The 21,227-nt window shown below is 37.9% G+C and overlaps 1 protein-coding gene across 1 annotated transcript in view; it reads left to right on the forward strand.

Moving 5' to 3' along the window:
* LOC145691730 (phospholipid-transporting ATPase ABCA3-like) overlaps nucleotides 1–21,227 on the forward strand; it is a 148,169-nt gene that overhangs the window by 39,374 nt on the left and 87,568 nt on the right. The window contains exon 7 of the mRNA XM_081767061.1: nucleotides 368–549. Coding sequence (XP_081623187.1) covers nucleotides 368–549 — 182 coding nt within the window. The remainder of the gene's footprint in view (nucleotides 1–367; nucleotides 550–21,227) is intronic.

Consider the following 21,227-nt stretch of genomic DNA (forward strand, 5'->3'; position numbering starts at 1 on the left):
ACAGCAATGATGTGATGGATAGGAATTGTGGGGTGACGGAAGTGAGAAATAACGGAGAAACATAGACACGCACAGACAGAAAGATAGATAACGGAAAACAAGCACAAAGTGTTTATTTATTTCAACCCACTTGACGGGACCTAGAATTAAATGACCGATTGTCACATACGGACAATAATTGTTTTCATTACTTCAAAAAAAAAAAAAGACACTGCCTTCAGGTTAGTGTTGTTTAGTTGTGTTGTTGGCTTATTGCTTAGTTAGTGTTGTTCAGTTAGAATTGTTTTATGTAGCGATCAAACAATTCTGCAAATAAAAAAATAAATGACACTATTATTATATTGAAGACAATACTTGATCATTTCAGGGAAAGGTGCTATGTGGTCCAATATGTGGAGAATACCTCAACTAGAAAAAAATTTGTGTATGGGATATGTAGTCATTATGTTCGTTGTAAACATGTTACTTTATGGTTTCATTACATTTTATTGTAGTAATGTTTTACCAGGAATGTATGGCATAGGTAAACCTTGGACTTTCTTGTGGACGGTGAGTTACTTCAGTGAATATATTTTAATATAGTTGAAAATTGAACTATTTGTAGTATAAGTAATATGATACTTTTTTAAAACACACACACACACCCTATATATATAGGGTAGGCCATTTTAATCAATCCACGGAAATATCTGAAAAATGATAAAACATAGGAGAAATGTTTGAAGTATACATTATATATTGCTAAGGGGGAAAACAAATTCGGCAAAAGTACCTCTCCCCGCCCCCGTAAATGAGGGTAACTGGGGTAACTTTAAAATGTCAAATGGGAACATGGGTCGAGTAATAACTCGTTCGATAAATCTTGCAAAATCAAACACCTCGCAGCAGAAAACGATTGAGGTAAAATGGCACTGTTTTCAAAAGGCCGCCAAAACATAGTATCCGTGTCAGAGAAAAGGTTTAGTACCCGTAGTATGAAAGCGATTAAAGATAAATCGACAGAAGAAAAACTGGAGTAGCTTACTGACGTAAGGCACATCGAGAGGTGTTGTCGGAGTGACTCCCGGAGCCGTCTGAGGGGTATCCGGGGCGAAAATGAAAATTTTAAATAGCAAATTTGAGCGAGTAATTCCACGTTCGTTACACAGTGAATATTAAGCAGCTTTCGTAGCTGTTTTCGGCATGGAACACCGTTTTCAAAATGACCGCCAAGATGGTGACTGTGTGTAAGAAAGCGCCTGATGTTCATAGTATGAATACGGTTAGAGGGGCCAACAACGTCGTGAGTCCGGTAAGTGATCATCGATCCCGCTAACGAACTTGAAACCAAAGTATGTGTGAATCACCAACTGTGCATTCTACATTTTAACCAGCACAAAATATGGGAAGTCTTGTCACGCACTCTACTTTGCTGTTCTTCGGCAATTTCATTATGGACAGAGTATGATGTTTAAGGGTTACAGGAAGGTACAAGTAAGAGCAAAGGGATAGGATACAAGGAAAAGGTATGTGGGGTATGTATTGCTCTTTTAGCCCTTCAGGGAGCTTATGCTTTTAGCGTCACCCGAGACCACAGTGAGATCAGCCTAACTGATCACACGGTGGTCCCTGGGATCCACAAGGAATTATTGCCTTGGATGGTGGACAGTCCCGACACGAGGAGATAAGAACACTGACCACCCTGACGGAAAAACCGGGAAATCTAATTTGGACTCTCAAGCCCTGTGAAGGGACCATCCGCCCCTGATTTCACCAAGAGTCCCCAAGTCGTAATACACTAACTTTGGGTCCAAGGTGGGAGCACCTGTTGGTTACAAATGTAGAGAATAACCCTATCGCCGTAGCAGATATTCACCGGTATGTGGTTGGATATAGCTCTGTTTGCCAATGCCAGGGGCAATGTTACTATTTAAAATTTTGAAGTTAGCCCCAAGACCCCTTCAGGGAGGCCACTGGGATCACAGGGATCACACCATTCGATATTCCCTATGATATTTACGTATTTGAATTTTGTTCCATTCATTTACCTTCCATGGTTTTCATACTACGGGTACTGGAGTTTCCGAACCATATCATGGCGGCCACTTTGAAACCGGTGCTCCATATGGAATATCTTTTGGTATAGCGTTACTTAGTTTTCCGAGACCTTTCGAACGAGTTATTACTCGACCCATGTTCCCATTTGATATTTCAAAGTTACCCCCATTTACGGGGGGCGGAAAGGGATACTTTTGGCAGAATTGGTTTTCCCCCTTAGCAATATATAACGTGTACTTCAAACATTTCTCCTATGTTTTATCATTTTTCAGATATTTCCGTGGATTGATTAAAATGGCCCACCCTGTATATATATATATATATATGAGTTGTGTTGAAAAACAAACCGAACTTTTGCTATAAAATCTGTTTTTCTGCATTTTACATTTTGACCACTTTCCCTTCAAAGTAGTCCCCTTGACTGGCAGCAAATTGTTCCCGAACTTTCTTCTAGTTTTGAAAGTCTTCCAGAACGCATTTTCTGCGATGATGCAGAGGTCTATTGTCACATTGTCCTCAATCTCTTCTATAGTTTGGAACGGACATCCTTTCAAAGTAATTTTATGTTTGAGGAACAGGAAAATGTCTGCTTGGGGTAAGTCCGAAGAATAGCGTAGGTGGGCAGAAAGGGAATAGGGCTATGATATATATACAACTGCTGATTCTGATCGAACCTTGAGTAGGCGCATTGGCACGGTACACTGAACCACAAATGTATCTGCCTCCTAAGTGCTGTAACTCCATTGCTTGTGGTCCAGCTAATTTGCAGTTGAGGACGCCTGCATAGATGCAACCCAACTTACACGTAACTTTTCTCGGCACTGACAGCAGTTGGAAGCACTGAGTCAGTCAGGTCTTTATGCAAGTAAAATTGTGAGTAGATGACGCATGAAACATTTCTCTATTCTGAGATTAATCACTCTCTCGTTCAGAGCGTGTTGTCCAATGAACATCATATGTTAATCCAAATATTGTTGATGATTAAGAAGATGGGGGGCATCTCAACTTACAGAAAAGGGAGCAAGAGGCTTCTGCAAGTAATAAGGGAAAAAAGGAGGAAGAAGACAGAAGAAGAACAAGGGGTAATGATGGAGAAAAAAGGAGTTATTTATAAAATTCAGTGCGGCGAGTGTGATATGTGTTATATTGGGGAAACTGGAAAGAGACTAAGAGAGCGTATAAGACAACATAAGGATGACGTTAGGCTAGAAAGGAGCAAAAATGCGGTCTACAAACACGTAAGGGACACGGGACATTCAGTTAATTGGAATGAAGTGAAAATTCTAAGCGAGGAAGAAAGAAGCATAGTTAGGAAATGGAAGGAGGCACGGTTTATAGAAATGGAGGGTAATAAAGCTATGAACTGGAACTCAGGACTGATCATCGACCAACAGTGGAATAGGTTATTAAAAAAGCTTAAAATATAAGATTCGGAATACACGTATCTATTATGGTTGTTGTATATATATATATATTGATTGTCTCACACGTGTTTATGTATATATTAGTCTATATTAGTTATATCTATACGTGTGTTTATATATGTATATATGTAATGGTATATTTATATATATATATATATATATATATATATATATATATATATATATATATATATATATATATGTGTGGTTCTATAGTGTATGTGTATATACTGTATGTGTGTGTCGTCTTTTTAAGCATATGCGTAATTGTATGTTTATCTGTTTATTTATTTATACATTTATTTATTTATGTGAATGTTTATTTATTTATTTATATATATTTATATAATTATTTAATTATTTATGTCAATTATTTGTTAGTTTAGATTAGTTGTGCTAAAATCGTCCTTTTTATGTGTGTGTAATTTACAACAGATAGGAAGCCTCGGTATAGGGAAATACAAATTAGAATACTTGAAGGGGATTGGCTGCTGCCAGGAGCCAATCAGAATCAAGATGTCTCAGCTCTTGTGTGTATATAAGACTGCACGTTTCTCATGTATCTCATAGTGTCTGATGAAGCCAAAATGTTAGTTGGCGAAACTGTAACACGCATGTAGTTTTTTATGTGAATATATTGTTTTGCTCAGCAAATAGTTTGTTTGTGTTCAAATATTGTTGTGTATGTAATGTATTATTTCATTATATACTCTATATTCAAAGAAATAAAAACACTGATCACACATGAATCAGAAAATTTTTTAATGTAGACGAAAATATCAAATCTAGAACAACTGCTTTAAATAAGTTTGTAAATGACTGTCTCCATTGATAGACATTCTCGAATTCTCTTTATTCCAACATCTTTTAATTCTAGGAAAGAGAAAATCTTGCTTGTTACACTGAGTATGCAATGAAATTGAAACAGAAACACTTGTAAAATTTCAGTTTGGCCGAGATTCGAACCCAGGTATACCAAGTAGAAGTTCATTGCGCTAACCACTCACCTTCCGCGCGACTTCATCTTCCACCAAACTAATGTCTAGTTAAAATGGTTTCATGGAGCAATATAAACAAGATACTAATGCTCGTATGGGTGTCTTAATGACTTATTCCAGATTTCTTTGTTTAAGTCAAAAACAAGTTAAATAGAAGTTCCTCAATGAAGAAAATATCACGAAACGTTCTTGAAGTTTAGGCTACGTCATTGGTTTCAGGGATGGTCCCGATTTACATTACATTTCCTCTTTACCATAACTTCAAATTTCCAAAGAAGAAGAAACGACAGAAATTATTCTCACATTCTTTGAATTGTATCAACACGGTAGAAATAGACAGTTCTACGTTTATGTTCTATAGCTACTAGTATATTTTCTTATATTCATGTGAGGAATTTGTGGCGAAGTGAGCCGGTGGCACTAGCCGAGTGATCTCGGGCGTTCGGCTTCTGATCATGAGGCCCAATCCACTAGGGTTTCGAATTCCTCTGAAGAGCAAGATTGGAATTTTAACTGTCCTCACTATTTCTGTGTTCGTGTCCCTGTAGTGTTCGCAAAACATCGAAAGGACATGAGGTACTAGAGGCGAACAATACTCCGGTTGGTGCGATTTGTTTAAAAAAATTGTGAAAGCAGGAAACTCCCATTGCAGCTACCTGGGTTCAAATCCCGTCGTGGCAATTATTATTTTTTCTGTATAGGAAGATAATGTTTATGCAATTGGTATTGAAATTATGTTATTCCTTTATTATTATTATTATTATTATTATTATTATTATTATTATTATTATTATTATTATTATTATTATTATTATTATTACCACAGAAGGAAAAAGGTACTCATAGGAACAGAAATGATATGCAGTATGTTAGATGTTTCTTAGGTTTACACATGAAAGCAATAATAGTAATACGTTTATGGAATTACAGATACAATTATCATTTTACGAAAACAAGAAATGGAATATATACATTTGTTAGCTGATAACAGTAATGCATTTTGTTTCTCCCTTCTTCTAGATAGAAAGGTGAGGTGACACCTTAAATAGGATCATTCTCGTGACTAGAGTTGTAAGTTCGATCACTATTTCCAATTTGTGTACAGCTAGAAACAATTTCTTGGAACTTATTTTTGGCCCATGCTGCAACAGTAAGGACGTGTTTAGCACTCATGTATTCATCAATTCTTGTACAAACACGTTACGTTCCCAGTTATGAAAGAAGGTTGACACTAATGACGTAATTTTGTGTTGTTGGGATTCCACCTGTAAAGGAAGTACTCTCAAGCCTTAGACCCAGAGAAATTGATTGTTTTCATGTTAGTATACATCACAAATATTAATATTGCAAATTATAAAAATTTTCTTATTTGCCACAGCCCGAATCGAACCCGGGACGCCAACAATATGAAAGTAAGGTTTAAACCGCTACTCTAAGACATCACTGTTCTGAGAGAAGAAAAAATGTTTGTGCAGTGAATTCAGTAATTACACACTTTTACGATTCCAGTGTAATAATGCTGAAACTTTTTGATTTCAGTCATGATAAAATAATAAAGTATTATGAAGAAAGAATAGTCCAGAGAATTCAACTTTGAATTGACAAGTTATATGTACGGAGGTGCTGCCGTGTGCTCTCTTCTCGGGCCCTGATTTTTCACGGCACGACACTGGAGATATACTCATATTGATTGGAATCTAGCGTTTCAGGGCACTGGATTATTCTTTTAAAAGTTAGCTAATTTAACGAACCTTCCTCAGTACATTGTTTCCTATTTTGACGCGTTTTACTCACCTTTACAGTTTTTTCCATTAACTCTTTAAGAACAAGGGCAAAAACACAGAAACATTGAGGACAGTAAAAATTACAAACACTATTCGCGTGTTCTTTCCTTGCCTGAAGTAAAACAATAAAACGTGGTGAACATTTAATTTTTGGTCTTCCATCCTCTATGTGTTGTCAAATCCAGAGTGGGTCAGTGGGTCAAATGGATTGAGTTTCTGAGTGGGTCGTGGGACAACAGCATGTGATCCACTGCTACCCGTCATCCACCGTGACCCACCGTCCCACTCTGCTCATTGCATTGTAGATAGCATCTTTTGAATAGCACATTTTCCCCTTCGACCCTAGCCACAAAAACTAAAAATACATTTCTGATTGGTTGCAGCTTGGGATTGTCCAAACCTTATGGTGTATGTATTGTGTATTATAATAGTAATAGAAGAAAATTGTCACTTTCTTGGAATTGAAAAAGAAGAGAATTGAAGAATCAGCTGAGGTTAACTTTATATCATGGCAGTTAAGGTGGAACAAACGAACTCAGTGGGGCTTCTAAGCCGCTCCTCCTCCTCATGCTACTACTACTACTACTAGGGGAGAAGGGAGTCGTTGATATATATGGGGCACGTATGTACGAGATAGATATTTTTCCACTGTGAAAAGGTAAATGGACAACAGTTTGGTGTTGGCAACATTGGTGACAAACGAACATCGTGAGGCACAGTTGTTGGATGGACGCAGCGTTCTTTCCTCTGTGCACAAACAAAAATTGATTTCTTAGAGCAAAAGTAAGTTTCACTTTGCTTTGTAAGCTTATATTTGTAATAAGCACTGGATTTTTCGGAACCTATTTATGTTACATGAAAGTATAATTTTTTACAAATAATTTCATTTATGTTCAATTGTCCTGCGTGGAGTAATTTTTCAGTTTTAGTATTTAATGATCCTAAAGTTCGGTTGGGGCACGTTGGGACACATCTATGTGGGGTGGATTGGTACATACCAATGTGCCCCCATTGCTCTGTACCAATCTACCCCTTCAATTTGATATTATAATTGTAGACTACTCTTTGTGCATTTCCCATGTATCAAAGTTTTATTGATTTACATCAAGTAAAAAAGTTACTAATAAAATAGGCTATTTCTTGTGTGATCGCTTGATTTCAGTAATCAAAGCGTTACAATATATTAACCAAAATAATATGGAAAACTTTCCTCTTATTATATTTCCGACTTTCCTGAACTATAGGTATAGCCGAGAGGTACAAAAACTTTCGAATGGAAAATTGTTTAACCATTTAGTAGCCATGATAGGGAAAATGTCAAGATTCTTCCCCCCAGGTCGTAACATGCGAGTTATTTTAATAGGCACATGTCTAACAAAATCAACCTCAAATATATATTTGTACAGTGGGCCAAAGAAATTCTTCAGGTACAAAATCCATGAGATAGGCAACGCAACTAACGTCCGCTCCAAGATTAATTACGCTTGGTAGAATAGCTAGAACAGCAGTATGAATTTGTTCCCACTTGTTAAAACAACCAATCGTGAAGTGTGTTTTTGTGCTGGAGTGAGGCAAAACGCTGGCTGACGAAATGACAAAAAGGAATCTTTGGATACTTGTACTCACAGTAAACAGCACAATACCAGAAAAAATATACAAACACAGGAGGCACCAGTGGGAAGATAACATTCAGGGGACTTAAATCATCTTATAATTAACTCAAATGAGGGATTATAAGCAAGTTAACTTATTTCAAATGACTATACATATATGCGTATCAAATAATATATGGACAGATTATGCGGTATATGTGGTAGGTTATTTCTTTAAGAAAACGCAAAGCCTTGCGTTGAGTTCCGAAACTATGTATTAACAATAGTCCTACCTGCAAATCAATTACAGTATGGATCGGTCATTCTGGAGAACAGCCCAGTCTCCAATGAAAATTTTGGGGTGTATCAGGGCATGAGTTCTTTGGTTCTGGTGCCACTGATTGATACGTAATACTATTTCGAAAGAAGAACTTGTCAGATTTCATTATTAATTAATGACTTTAAAAACGCTAAATATTGGTATGCAGTAATTTATTTGTGAATATTAAAAATGCGAAATTCGATAACACTCAAACGAGTTGGAGAACATACCTGTACTAAGCGTATTTCCCCTTATTTCGCAAATATAACTGCGGTTTTTTTATTTTTATAATACTTGTGAAAATTTACACATTGAGACACAAGAAAAAAAGGGGAAAATATATTGTCAATTAACAATAATTTAGAAATGCACCAACTTAACGGATAATATCAAATATAGAACCAATAACAGAATTAACTCTGTAATTCGTTTTCTCCATTCATTTTCTTCCTTTATTTTCAGGGTTCCATCATCGCTGAATTTCTCCACTGCAGATTATTTTCGTTCAGTAGCATCCAACTGGAGCTTAACCTTGTAAATGAAACGTCTTAAAAAGTTTAAAAGGAGAGGGCGAGAATCGAACTGGGACGGGGAATTTAGAAAACTACAACTCTTAACTATTCACCTAAAGCGTTCCTTACTCTGGCTCGCTTAAATATTCTTTTCTGTTCGCTCAAAATAGTAGCTCGTTTATAGGCAAATTGATTGGCAAAACATAGCAGTATGTAATTGACTACTTGCAGGGTATTATATCACTATATTCACTAAATTACAAATTTTTAAAAAACAAAATACAAAACTACATTATTTTGAATCAAATACGGCGCGTATATTATACACGAAAACAAACTAAAGACGAATCAATTAACACGTAGTAATCGTTTCCAGTGGTCAAGGCACTCGACTACTAATCCGAAAGTCCGGAAATGTCTGTTTTGAAGTGCTTGAAAAAACAAAATCAACTCGTTTCGTTACGTTTCAGAGTTTAGTCATATTTATTCACAATGTCCATCATTTATATGCGAAGACGCTAAAATGAGGAACGTTAACATTGTTATAACAGATTTCGGATTTGAATACCAACCTTAAACCACACGTCCAAAATGAAAATTATTCATGTTCCTGATACCTATTGCAATATACAAGTGTATATATAGAGAAAGAGAGAGAGCGTGCTTGTGTGTGAGAGCGAGAGGCCCTAAGAGCAGAATTACATAGCAGGCATATGACTATCATGTTCCCTCAGGTACGAGGGAATGTGCCCAGTATTTGCCTTATGTACCTACGAGAACGAATTACATGGATGGCAAGTGATAGCCACAGTCTATTTCCGCTCTTAGGCACATGCTTAACATGTACCTGTTGAAATTACCTACTATGTTCTTCCCATACAGTAGGCAAAAATTACTACCCCTAAATATGTTAATTCGCTTTTATATGTAATTTGTTTACATTAAGATGAGTCTAAAATCACTTTAAAAACAAAAAAGAAGCATCCGGAAGTGGGCGCGAACCACCAACCCTTTGATTACTAGGCACGTGCTGTTCCGACTTTTTTTATTGCAACTTAATATCAGTACAAGTCAATGAACAAAATAAGTTTGATACAAATGGGCAGATACAGGAAAAGGTACATTATGCAGATAGAACTCTAAAAAAATTGCAAATAACCTATTGCGCATGGCATAAGGAATTTGGTTTAGCTATTCTTATAAAAACATAATATATTAAGTATGAACGAGTTTCTGAGATTCTGGTAACAAACATAAAACAGTGTTGCCTATCAACCAATTAACAGCTTGATATTTTGTTCTCGGAAAAAAGTAAAGTCTTGAAAAAGTATTAAGTCTATTGAAATAGCCATGGGAGTAGTGCGGCACATGTGGGCCATATAACGACAAAACTGGGGTCACACCACTGTTGCTTCACCACATTCTATAAGACGATGTTAAATAGTGTCCTTTACATGGCAAGAAGCACAAAGATCAGAGTCACTAAATCCAAGTGAATGTCGTCAGGTTACAGTATCAACAATTTGATGCACCACAATAAACCATACGCATCTTGCACGGTAAGTTAAATAAGGAGCATGCAAAACACACCAGATACGTTGCCAATTATGATGGAGATGCTTAGTAACAATAGTAGGAGCAAGAGTACAAGATTGGCGAAGTGCCAAATAATTTTTTTGACAGAGGTCTCTTTGTCTAAATCATGATTTAACAGTCGGCAACAAACCTCATACAAAACCGCTTTCAGATAAGTATATTGAGGTGGGAGATGTCCAAGATAGAAGGGGGCTCCTAATGGAACACGGTGTAATAAATTCATGAGAAGCTGAGTAGTAGGATGATCAGGATGTTCATGGAGTAAACGTAAACATCGTCGGAGCAATAGGGCTTGAGTCAGCAATTCGACATCTTGCAAATTTAATCCACCGTTCTGAAAATCGTTCTAAGAGATTTGGTAGGAAGCACGAAAAATTATAGGTTTCCACAGAAAATTACCCACACTTGTCTTAACTTTTGCAAGATGACAGGTAGAAAAGGGCAGGACTTGGGCAATGTAATATAATTGAGATAACCCATACAAACGCACAAATTCTAAGCGAGATAGGCTCAGAGACCAACATTATTAGTAATAATGTCCACCAAATTAGAACTGAAAGTCACTCCCAAGATTTTAACTGACTGTTGTAGCTGTCCGATGGAAGTAATAGTAATATTAGTTGTCTTACCCAGAGGCACTACGTCCGTTTTATCAGTGTTAAGCTTGGCTCCGGATACTGATTCGTAGAGCCGTACGTGCTGTAGTAAAATGTTGAAATCGGCGGACCAGTCGTGAAACATGTAACATCGTCCCTAAATGAGTAAACTCGCTCAGAAGTATTACATATATTGACACCATGAAGGGCATGTCGGACATTATATAGAAATGGCCCTAAACTTAGAATAAAAATCTGACTGCTCAGGGAAGCGCTCTGTTGGATGCCATTACTAATGCGATGAATGCGAAAAGAAGAACCAAGGTATCCATTAGTTTAATTGTCCAAATATAATATAACAGCTAAATCCATGTACAGAAGTAAGCGCCAAATCCATAGACTTGAAGACAAGAAAATAAATATGTAGGGTTCACTCGATCGAAAGCATTAGAATAGTCCAAGCCAACTAAGGCCGCATCACATTTGTCAATGTCTTGATTGTAGGTGATGACGTCACGTATAGCAGAAAGAATATCTTGGGCACGTTTATGTGGTAGGCCACCATGTTGGATATGCCCAACAAGCTGGGCAATAACAGGTTGTAATCGGACACTAATACATCGACTAATAATTTTATAATCGCAAATGAGTAAAAATATAGGTCTATAGTCCGCCACTGTACGAGGATGAGTCTTCTTCGGAATTAACACAATAACAACAGTCCGAGAGGATTCTTCCAAAATGCCTACTTGCAGTACATAATTCCCCCTTCAGTAAGCATGGGCCCCATTAAATGAAAAAAGTCTTATGTAACTCTACCCTTAGTCCATTTATGCAGGCTTTTTAGAATTTGGAGCTGTGAGGAAGGCTTCCTTCACTCCTCCTGAGAAAATGGTTGAGTGAGCGCTTGTTGTTTCGCCGTTAATCTATGTGGCAGATGGGCAAAGTAGTCAATGGGAGTTGCTGCAACAATATCCTGCTAATTAAATAATTTTTGGTGTTTATCAGAAAACTTAGTGACGGATTCTCCATGTACATCAGTGATACTTTCAATTAGTTGAGACCTAGAGCGCTGACGCTCACGCACAACTTGATATACAGACATACACTCATCCGAGTCCATGGATAGAGTTCTACTACGAATGTGAATTCCCGCTCGCTGACGACGATGAATTTGTAATAGTTTTGCCTTCACCTCTTTAATGGACGCTACTCGTTCGTCCCCTTGAAGAGCCAGAGTATATACTCGTAAATTATGTAGCACACCATAATAAAAATTATACATTTGATTGAAACCCTGCACCTTAGCTCTGCAGTAGGAAATAGACGTATAACGAAGCGTGCGTTTAACATTGTATTCCCAATAGTCAGGAAGAGTTTTACGACGAAAACGCCGTTGAACGAGGCGATGCCAGATGTCTGTAAACTCTTTTACATATAATTGTTCTACTAGAGTAGATGTACTGAGATACCAGAGACCTCTGCCTCTTGGTATTTTGTTAACGTTTAACAGAATACTTAAATGTGGTACAAAGTGATCAGAAGCACATTTGGGGGAAGTTTGCATATGAAGTAAGCCGCGAAGCAGAGGTTGAGAACCAAAAAAATCTATCTTGGACGAGCTTTTATGCGTAGAAAAGTTAAAACCTGGGGAATCTGGATGTAACGTAAGGTAACAGTCTTGTAAACCAAGGTCTTTTACCAACGTGTGAAGACTAGCACAATAATTATAGCCCAGAATTTTTTGTGATTGATGTACGACACAATTAAAATCACCCCCGATAATAAGACCAGCATAATTTCCGGCACATTCCTGGGCAACCACTGTTTCGAAAAATTCGCTGCTAGCAGCCCTTTGATTATTCCCCGAAGGTGAGTGCAACTTGAAAATTTTGACATCTCCTATCATACCACTAACTAACATATGTTCATTATAACGTAAAGGTACACATGCGATCATTTTGACCGTGTATGCATTTTTAATGTTTTTCACATATTTTACTATTTAAAAAACACTGCAAAGCAATAAGAAGTCTAAAGAACATTTAAATTAAGACTAATAATATTAAAGTCATTAAAGATTATTAGACATGACTAATAACAAGTGTATTACAATTTTGAAACTTTTATAAAAACACTGAGCTTACTCTTATTCAAAATTATCAACATTGACATATTATATACTGGTGTAAAGTTCACAAACTCCCTCTGTTTGCTCACACTCACACACATTCTTCAGCACAATGAGTACACTCTTCTTTGACATTGTCCACATATTCCGAGGTTGCATTTTGATGCATTTGTGTTGCGTTTTTCTATCACTTTCTGGTGGGCACTTCTCACATGTTTTCCTTTCCTGGAATCGATCATCAGTCACGAATTCAATCTGGGGAGCAGCATTGTTTTGCAATATTCTGCGTGGTGATAGGAGCGGGGGAGAGAGGAAGCTATTGTGAACGGTGAGTGCCAAACGAGAACATTGTTGCCAATATCAGAATGTAAAAATGCCCATCGGTTAAAATTGACCGATGTGTACTTATAGGTGTTAAGCGACCAGACGGATGGTAAAAATCATTGTCAACCTGTATACCTATACGAACAAGAATGGCTGTACCTGGAGCGTTGTAAAGGAAATTATTATAAACATTGTAACCGTGAATATTCACAAAGGATACAGTACCAACTTCCTGTAAGAAGAAAATATCAATGGGATGAAAACGTAACAAGTCCTGTAAAGCAGTAAATTTAAGAACGCTGATAGATGTGCTAAAGTTAAGTGTTGCAAAATGAAAGGGAAACATAAGATACGGAGAAAAAACTAGGGGAATGCACAAGTACCAATATGTAAACAACATCTTGGGGAACGAGGAACACAGAAGTCACTCGTATCAATACAAAACAAAACACTAAAAACGTAAACACTATGGTTGAGTAGGGACTGCTGAATTAACCTTGGGAGGAAATTGACCTTCACTTGGTGCTTCTGAAGAAGACTTTACATCGTCTGAAATAAGTACACGAGAATCACGTGGCGGTTGCTTGGCTGTCGATACTTTTCGTTTCTTGTTTCGACCACCTTTGTCTTCAACGGTAAGCAGCAATAGCGTATCAGCACACTGTTCTCTTACGGAGTTGTCAAGGAAAGCACTTGAGTTAGCAGACACATCACCACTATTGAGGGGTAGACTTGATGAATTAAAAGGGAGTGGAGGCAAAGGAGCAGACAAGAAACTCTCCGAAACTTCCGTAGGAGTAACACTGGTATAAATATCTGAACGTGGGATGATGACACTAGTAATAACAGGGAATAACTCTTTTGAATCTGGTGGTCGTAAGGAGGGGAAAAGTTGCATTTCTTGTATGTTAGGAACACCTGGTTGAAGTACGGTCATATCCATAGCTTCTAACGACGCAGTGGTGGGACGAGACGAAGTAGCACTTCAGTACTGGGGAGTTTGAGGTAAAGGTCCGACGAACAACTCAGTCTTCTGTAAAACACCAGACGAATGTCGGGCAGGTAGATTACGAGGCTGCCGTTTGTTGCAATGACTATAAACATGCCAACTACTGCTACAATAGAAGCAAGTAGGGGGCTGACCAGGATACATAACTGTAGCACAATGACCCTGAAATTTCACTTTAGAATTAATATGCTTTTTAGAGTCATATACACAAGACGAACTCCATTAGACACTGGAAAATGTAATTTATCAGACCATTGTTCATTGATTACTTTAGAAATAGATCCATAAGAACTTAATGTTGCGCGAATCACTTCGGAACTGAGTTCAATGGGTAACTCTAAAACCTGCACTCGTGTGACATCTTCACTTCCGTAGGAAATATGGACGAAACTTTCTCTCGCATCGGAATGAGTAAAAATCAGCTTTTCATGTTTTGTACGCAAAGAATTATCATAAGTACTAAGGTTACTAAACTTAAAATAAAGACAATAATGTAGGTTGTGCAATTGAATGACTTCAACTTGCTCCAATGTGAGCTTCACTTTCTCGGCAAGCCAGGTATGAACCTCAAGTGGCGTCGGTCGTAAATGGCGTAGACTCTTATCAAGCTCATATTTGAGGGTATTTTTACGTATGGTATTCATGATTCACTGATAAACAAAACACCAACAGAGAACGATACGTCCTCGAGCAAACAGCTCGCTAAACAACACTCTATAGAAACAGAATCGCAGAGCACTTCCACACGTCTGCACAGTAAGACGGCTAGCACTCGAATCCTCCGACTTGGCCACGGAGGCGGTGAAGAAACCGTCGCTTGTAGAGGGATAAATCCTTGGGAGTCTTTTTAATTTGGCTAATCGGAGTGTTCTTGTAACCCTGTATATTCGACGATAACCGTTTGCGATCAAGTAAAATCCGCTCGCCTTGTAATTTATAACAAAATAACGCGCGTCTCTTTATTTTATGGTTTTTCCATATTCACTTTCAAATGATCGGTGACAGTTGGCATCTAAAAATACAATTCTTTATCCCTAACTACGTAAATAATTAACTGTTCACATATGTATGAAAGATTCATCTTAATTTTTTATTCATCAGTTATGTTATTTCTTTCTTCTAAACTCATCTCCCAAATTTGATGCATTTGTTGGTTATTTTTCTAAGCGATTGTGTACTAGAAGGACAGAAAGTTGAAAGTTGAGCAGAAACAGCGGGAAACTATTGCATGTTACTACGCAAGAGCAAATGCAAACAGCTGATTGGTATTCGTGCGTCCCTGCGTATATCATTTATGGGTCGTAAATATCTGAAAAAGTATGCACCTAAAGGAAATACCTCGAACATAAAAAGATATGTTTCAAGTGATGATATAAAAACAAATGATTATCACAGTCCGAAACTGAGCGAGGTATATAAATGCTAGATGTATGGTGTATACATAGTCGCAAATATCAATTAGGTGTAACAAGCACCTAAAACTTTAGGTTACTAAAGTACATCCTTAGCACATGAATACCGTATGTACACCAAGCCGCAAAAGACATTCTCCCCCTAAGCGCTCTACTTCCATTACTTGGGGTCCAGGTCATTTGCAGTTGTGAGAACGCCTAGACAGATGCAACCCAACTTATACGTAACTTTTCTTAGCATTGGTAGCCCTGATCTAGGTGTTTATGCAGGTAAAATTGTACAGTAGGTGACTTACGAAACAGTTCTCCATTCTAAGATCAATCTCTCTAGTTCACAGCGTGTTGTCCAATGAACATCATATGTTAATCTCAATATTGCTGTGTATGTAAAGTATTTTTTCATTGTATACTGTGTATTCAAAGAAATAAAAACACTGATCACATATGAATCAGAAAATGCTTGAAAGTAGCTGAAAATATCAAATATAGAACAGCTACTGGAAATATCTTTGCCTTCACTGAGAAACCTTCTCCAATTCTGAAGAGAAGATCTTGCTTATCACACTGACTATGTATTGAAGTAGAAATTGAAACAGGAACACTTGAAAAAGTTTCAGCCTGCCTGGGATTCCAACCCGGGTCTACCGAACAGAAGTTCAGTGTGCTAATCACTCACCTACCGCGCCACTTGACCTTCCACCAAAACTAATAACTAGTTAAAATCGTTTCAGGGAAAAATCTAATCAAGCTACTCAAATATAACAAAAACAAAAAATATAAACAAAATATAAATAAAAAGTAAATAAGAAAATATAAGCAACTTGTGTGAGTGTCTTAATGACTTACTCGAGATTTCCTTGTTTAACTCAAAAACAAGATATATACACTTCTTGGTCAATGAAGAAAGTATCACGAAATGTTCTTCAAGTTCAGCCTATGTCATCTGCAGAGCCCTAACTTGTAGGGTAGGGGCAACTGCCCCACAGAGAAGCTCCCGTTCGAGGAGGCCCATATTCAGACAAAATTTTCTTACTCCATATACGATAGGAACATGAAATTAGAAATGAAGCATCAAATAGGGTCAGTACATTGCATAAACAAAACAACACAAAAGGTAAATAGAACAAAAATAAGTCGTGATCCCATTAGAGTAATATTTATTCGTATGGGTTTGAGATTTATCAATATTGTCCCATTAATAATTTTGCCATGTATGGAATGGGCCCATGGAGTAACTAACGGAACCTCAGACCTTGCCGTGCGGGAGGGCCTACAGGCTCCGGTGGGCCCATAAAGATTAAGAGAAAGTTGGAGAGAGGGGGCCCAATAATTAGAAATCAATTTTTTAGAGGGGCCCAAATAAGCTTATTAATGCTTGCCCCCCTCATTCAGAAAAGAGTTGAGTTGATTTTGAGTTTAACGTCCCGTTCAGAATCGAGGCTATATGAGACGTGGATCTCTGATTAACGTGGAGTCCTAACCACATGAGCTCCCGCCGAGAATTGAACCCGGGTTTCCCACGCGAAAGCCCCCCGAAAAGAAATTAAGTTTCGGCGGTAGTCATCAGTTAAAGGGATGGCCCCGATTTACATTACATTTCGTCTTTAATATAACTTCTAATTTCCAAAGAAGAAAGTACGACAAATTATTTTCACATTCTTTGAATTGTATCAACACGAGTAAAATTGGACAGCTCTATGCTTATGTTCCATAATTACTAGTTTATTTTCTTATATTCATATGGGAAGTTTGTGGCAAATTGAGGCCACATGATCATGAGGCGCAATCCATTACAATTCGAATTCCTCTGAAGAGCAAGGTCTTAATTTTAATTGCCCTCAGTACAGGGTGAGTCAAAAGTCTTTGAACACGAAAGCCTGCATAAATTTGAAAATCGACGTTAAATGTAAGAAAGTAATGATGGGAACAGAGGTTTGATGAGGGCCCGCAACTTTCAGAGTCCATGTCATTCATGGCCGCCATTTTGAAATCCGCCATTTTGGATTCAAGTATATTTTTTAAAATGTATGAAACATCAAATAACACTAGCTTGAGCTAAGGAATTTAGTGTTGCAGGGAGGGAATCTTGTACAGTTTAGAATTTATTAATGTTCAAAAGTGGGAAATTACCTTCATACTAAATGCTAACACACATGTTCTAAAGTGTTGTCCATCCCGTGCAATGTACAACTATAGTCGCCGCAACCACTCTGACTGCACACGGAGGAGAATGTCTCCTGAAATTTGGTCACAAGCTTGTTGGATGCGTTCCTCCAGGTGTCTCAAATCACGGATTGTCTCAGCATACAATATCTGCTTAAGATGACCCCATAGATAAATTTCAAGGGTCGTTAAGTCACGGGATCTGGGTGGCCACTCCACGGGACCACGGTGAACAATCCACTTCCCTGGCAGTTGTTCATCCAACCATTCACGGACACCAGGTCCATAGTGTGGAGGGGCTCCATCGTGCTGAAAATAAGATGTGAAAATGCCGTCAGCGTTCAGTGTGGCAGGGAACACAAGGTCCTGGAGCAGCATCATATACTGTGATGCAGTTAAGGTGTAAATGAAAAGTGGCCCAATGATGCGGGTGTCCCATATGCCACACTACACCATCACCTTCGCTGGACTATGTTCTCGACTAGGGTCAACCCAGTTCGTATTTGCGTCACACTAGTATCGACAATTATGTCGATTAACCTCTCCGTTCAAAGTGAAATACGCCTCGTCGCTGAACAGTATGCCCCTGGCAAACGCAGGATCAAGTTCGTGTTGTTCAGTAGCCCACATGCAGAAATCCTACCGGCGACCAGGGTCATTCTCGTTCAGTTTATGTTGCATGTGCAGCTTGCTAGGATGCCACTAATTGGCGTGCAATATCCGGACAACGAAGGATTGGTTTATTTCACATGCTTGGGACACACGACGGGTACTTCGTTGAGGACTTTTCACAAACAACGCATCAACCGCCGTTGTAGTTTCCTCATTGGTGGCAGTCTTTGGTCACCCACTACATGCCCTATCTTGAACAGAGCCCGTCTCTCAGAATTTGGTGATCACGTGAGCCACCGTGCTGTGCGATACCGGTTCTCTGTCTGGGTGCCGTCTGTTGTAGTCAGCTTTTATTGTTCGGTAACTGAGTTCCCCTTATATAAGGATGATTTCGTTCTTCTGTTCACGTGTCAGAACAATTTTAGATTACCTGGAACAAAGAGAGAACTGGTTCAGTATCAAGGTAATTTCCCACATTAATAACTTCTAAACTGTACAAGATTACACCACTAAATTCCTAAGCTGAAGCTAGTGTTATTTGATGTGTCATACAGCCCCTTCCCATTTAAAAAACCTGACTGGAGTTCAAAATGATGGATTTCAAGATGGCGAACATAAATCATATACACTACAAAAGTTGCGGCCCCACATCAAACCTCTGTTTCCTTTATCACTTTTTACTTTTCCCGTCGATTTTCAAACTTATGCAGGTGTCCAAAGACTTTTGACTCACCCTGTATTTCTGTGTTCGCGTTCCTGTCGTGTTTGGAATACGTCGAAAGGGCATCAGGTGCCAGTGGCGAATAATACTCCGGTTGAGGCGATTTCTTGAAAAACATTGTGAAAGTAGGAAACTCTGATTGCAGTTACTTGGGTTAAATCCCGTCGTCGTAATTAGTAATTTTCCTTAACGGGAAGATAATCTTTATGTAATTGGTATTGTAATTATGTTATTCCTTGATTATAATAATAATGACAATAATTATTATTATTATATTATTATTATTATTATTACCACAAGGGAAAGAAAAAGTAACATAGTCGAAGGTATTCATAGGAATAAAGAAGATATAGAGTATGTCAGATGTTTCTTATGTTTACACATGAACGCAATAATACTATTACGTTTACGGATTTACAGATAGAATTATCATTTTATGACAAGAAATGCAATATAAATATTTGTTAGCTGACAGTAATGCATTTTGTTTCGGCCTTCTTTTAAGTTGAAAGGTGAGGTGACATCTTAAATAGGATCATTCTCTTGACTAGCGATCCGTATTGTAAATTCGATCACTATTAGCAATTTGTGCAGTGCTACGATCAATTCCTTGGAACTTATTTTTGGCCGATACTACAGCAGTAAGGACGTTTTTAACCCTTATGTATTCATCAATTCTTGTCCAAACACGTTACTTGCCAGACAGTTACGAAGGTTGATACAGATGATGTAATTTTGTGTTGTTGGTATTTCACCTGTGAAGGAAGTTGTCTCAACTCTTAGACCCAGAGAAATGAATATTGTTCTTGTTACTATACATCAGAAGTATCGGTTTTGTGGATTGTAAACATTTACTGAATTGCCACACTCAGAATCGAACTCGCGTCCCCAAGATAACGTAAATAACGCACAAGACACTATAAAACATCACTGGTCTCGGAGAAGGAAAAAATGGAGCTGTAGTGAATTCATTAATTACACATTTTTACGATTACAATTACTATTACGATTCCAATTATGCTGAAACTTTCTGATTTCAGTCAAGATAAAATAGTAAAGTATTATGGGGAAAGAATGGTCCAGAGAAGTCAACTTTAAATTGATGACTCATATGTGCGGAAGTGCTGCTATATGCTCTCGCCTCAGGCCCAGATTTTTCACAGCACGGCATTCGACAGATACTTATATTGATTGGAATCTGGTGTTTCAGGGCACTGGATTATTTTTTAAGTTAATTATTTTAACGAACCTTCCTCAGTAGCTTGTTACCTATTTTTACGCGTTTTACTTACTTTACAGTTTTTCAACTAACTCTTTAAGAAGAGGGACAAAAACACAGAAACATTGAGGAGATTAAAAATCACAAATACTATTTGCGCGTTCTTCCCCTGCCTCAAGTAAAACAAAAAATATGGTGAACAAGCAATTTTGGTCTTCTATTTTCAATGTGGTGTCAAATCCAAAGTTAGATTGCGTCAGTGGGTCAACAGTATGTTACCTACCGCGACCCATCACCCACCGTGACCCACTGCGACGCAGCGCCCACTGTAACCCACCACTTACTATGACGCACTCTGACCCACCGACCCTCTCTGCTCACTGCATTGTGACATCATCTTCTGACGCGTTAAAACGACAATTAACCACAAAATTACTCCCCCAAAACATCTTAAATCGCCTATATGTATGATTTGATTACATTACGTTGAGTCTAAAAAACAATTTTAAAAAGTACCAGAAAAAGACCCCGGAGGAGGCTCAAACCACCAACCTTATCATTACTGGGCTTTTGTTCTTCCGAGCCAGGGAGGCGATCAAGGAGACGTCGATTGTAAAGGGATAAATCGTTGAGATCATTTTAATTTGGTCAATCAGAGTGCTCTTTTAACCGTATATATGAGACGAAAGCTGTTTGGGATAAGATAAAATGCGTTTGTAATATAATTTTATAACAAAATGACGCGTGTCTATTTATTTTATTTCATAGTACTCCC

Source organism: Thermobia domestica, chromosome 8 (assembly GCF_964235325.1).
Source record: "Thermobia domestica chromosome 8, izTheDome1.hap1.1, whole genome shotgun sequence".
Taxonomy (NCBI): domain Eukaryota; kingdom Metazoa; phylum Arthropoda; class Insecta; order Zygentoma; family Lepismatidae; genus Thermobia; species Thermobia domestica.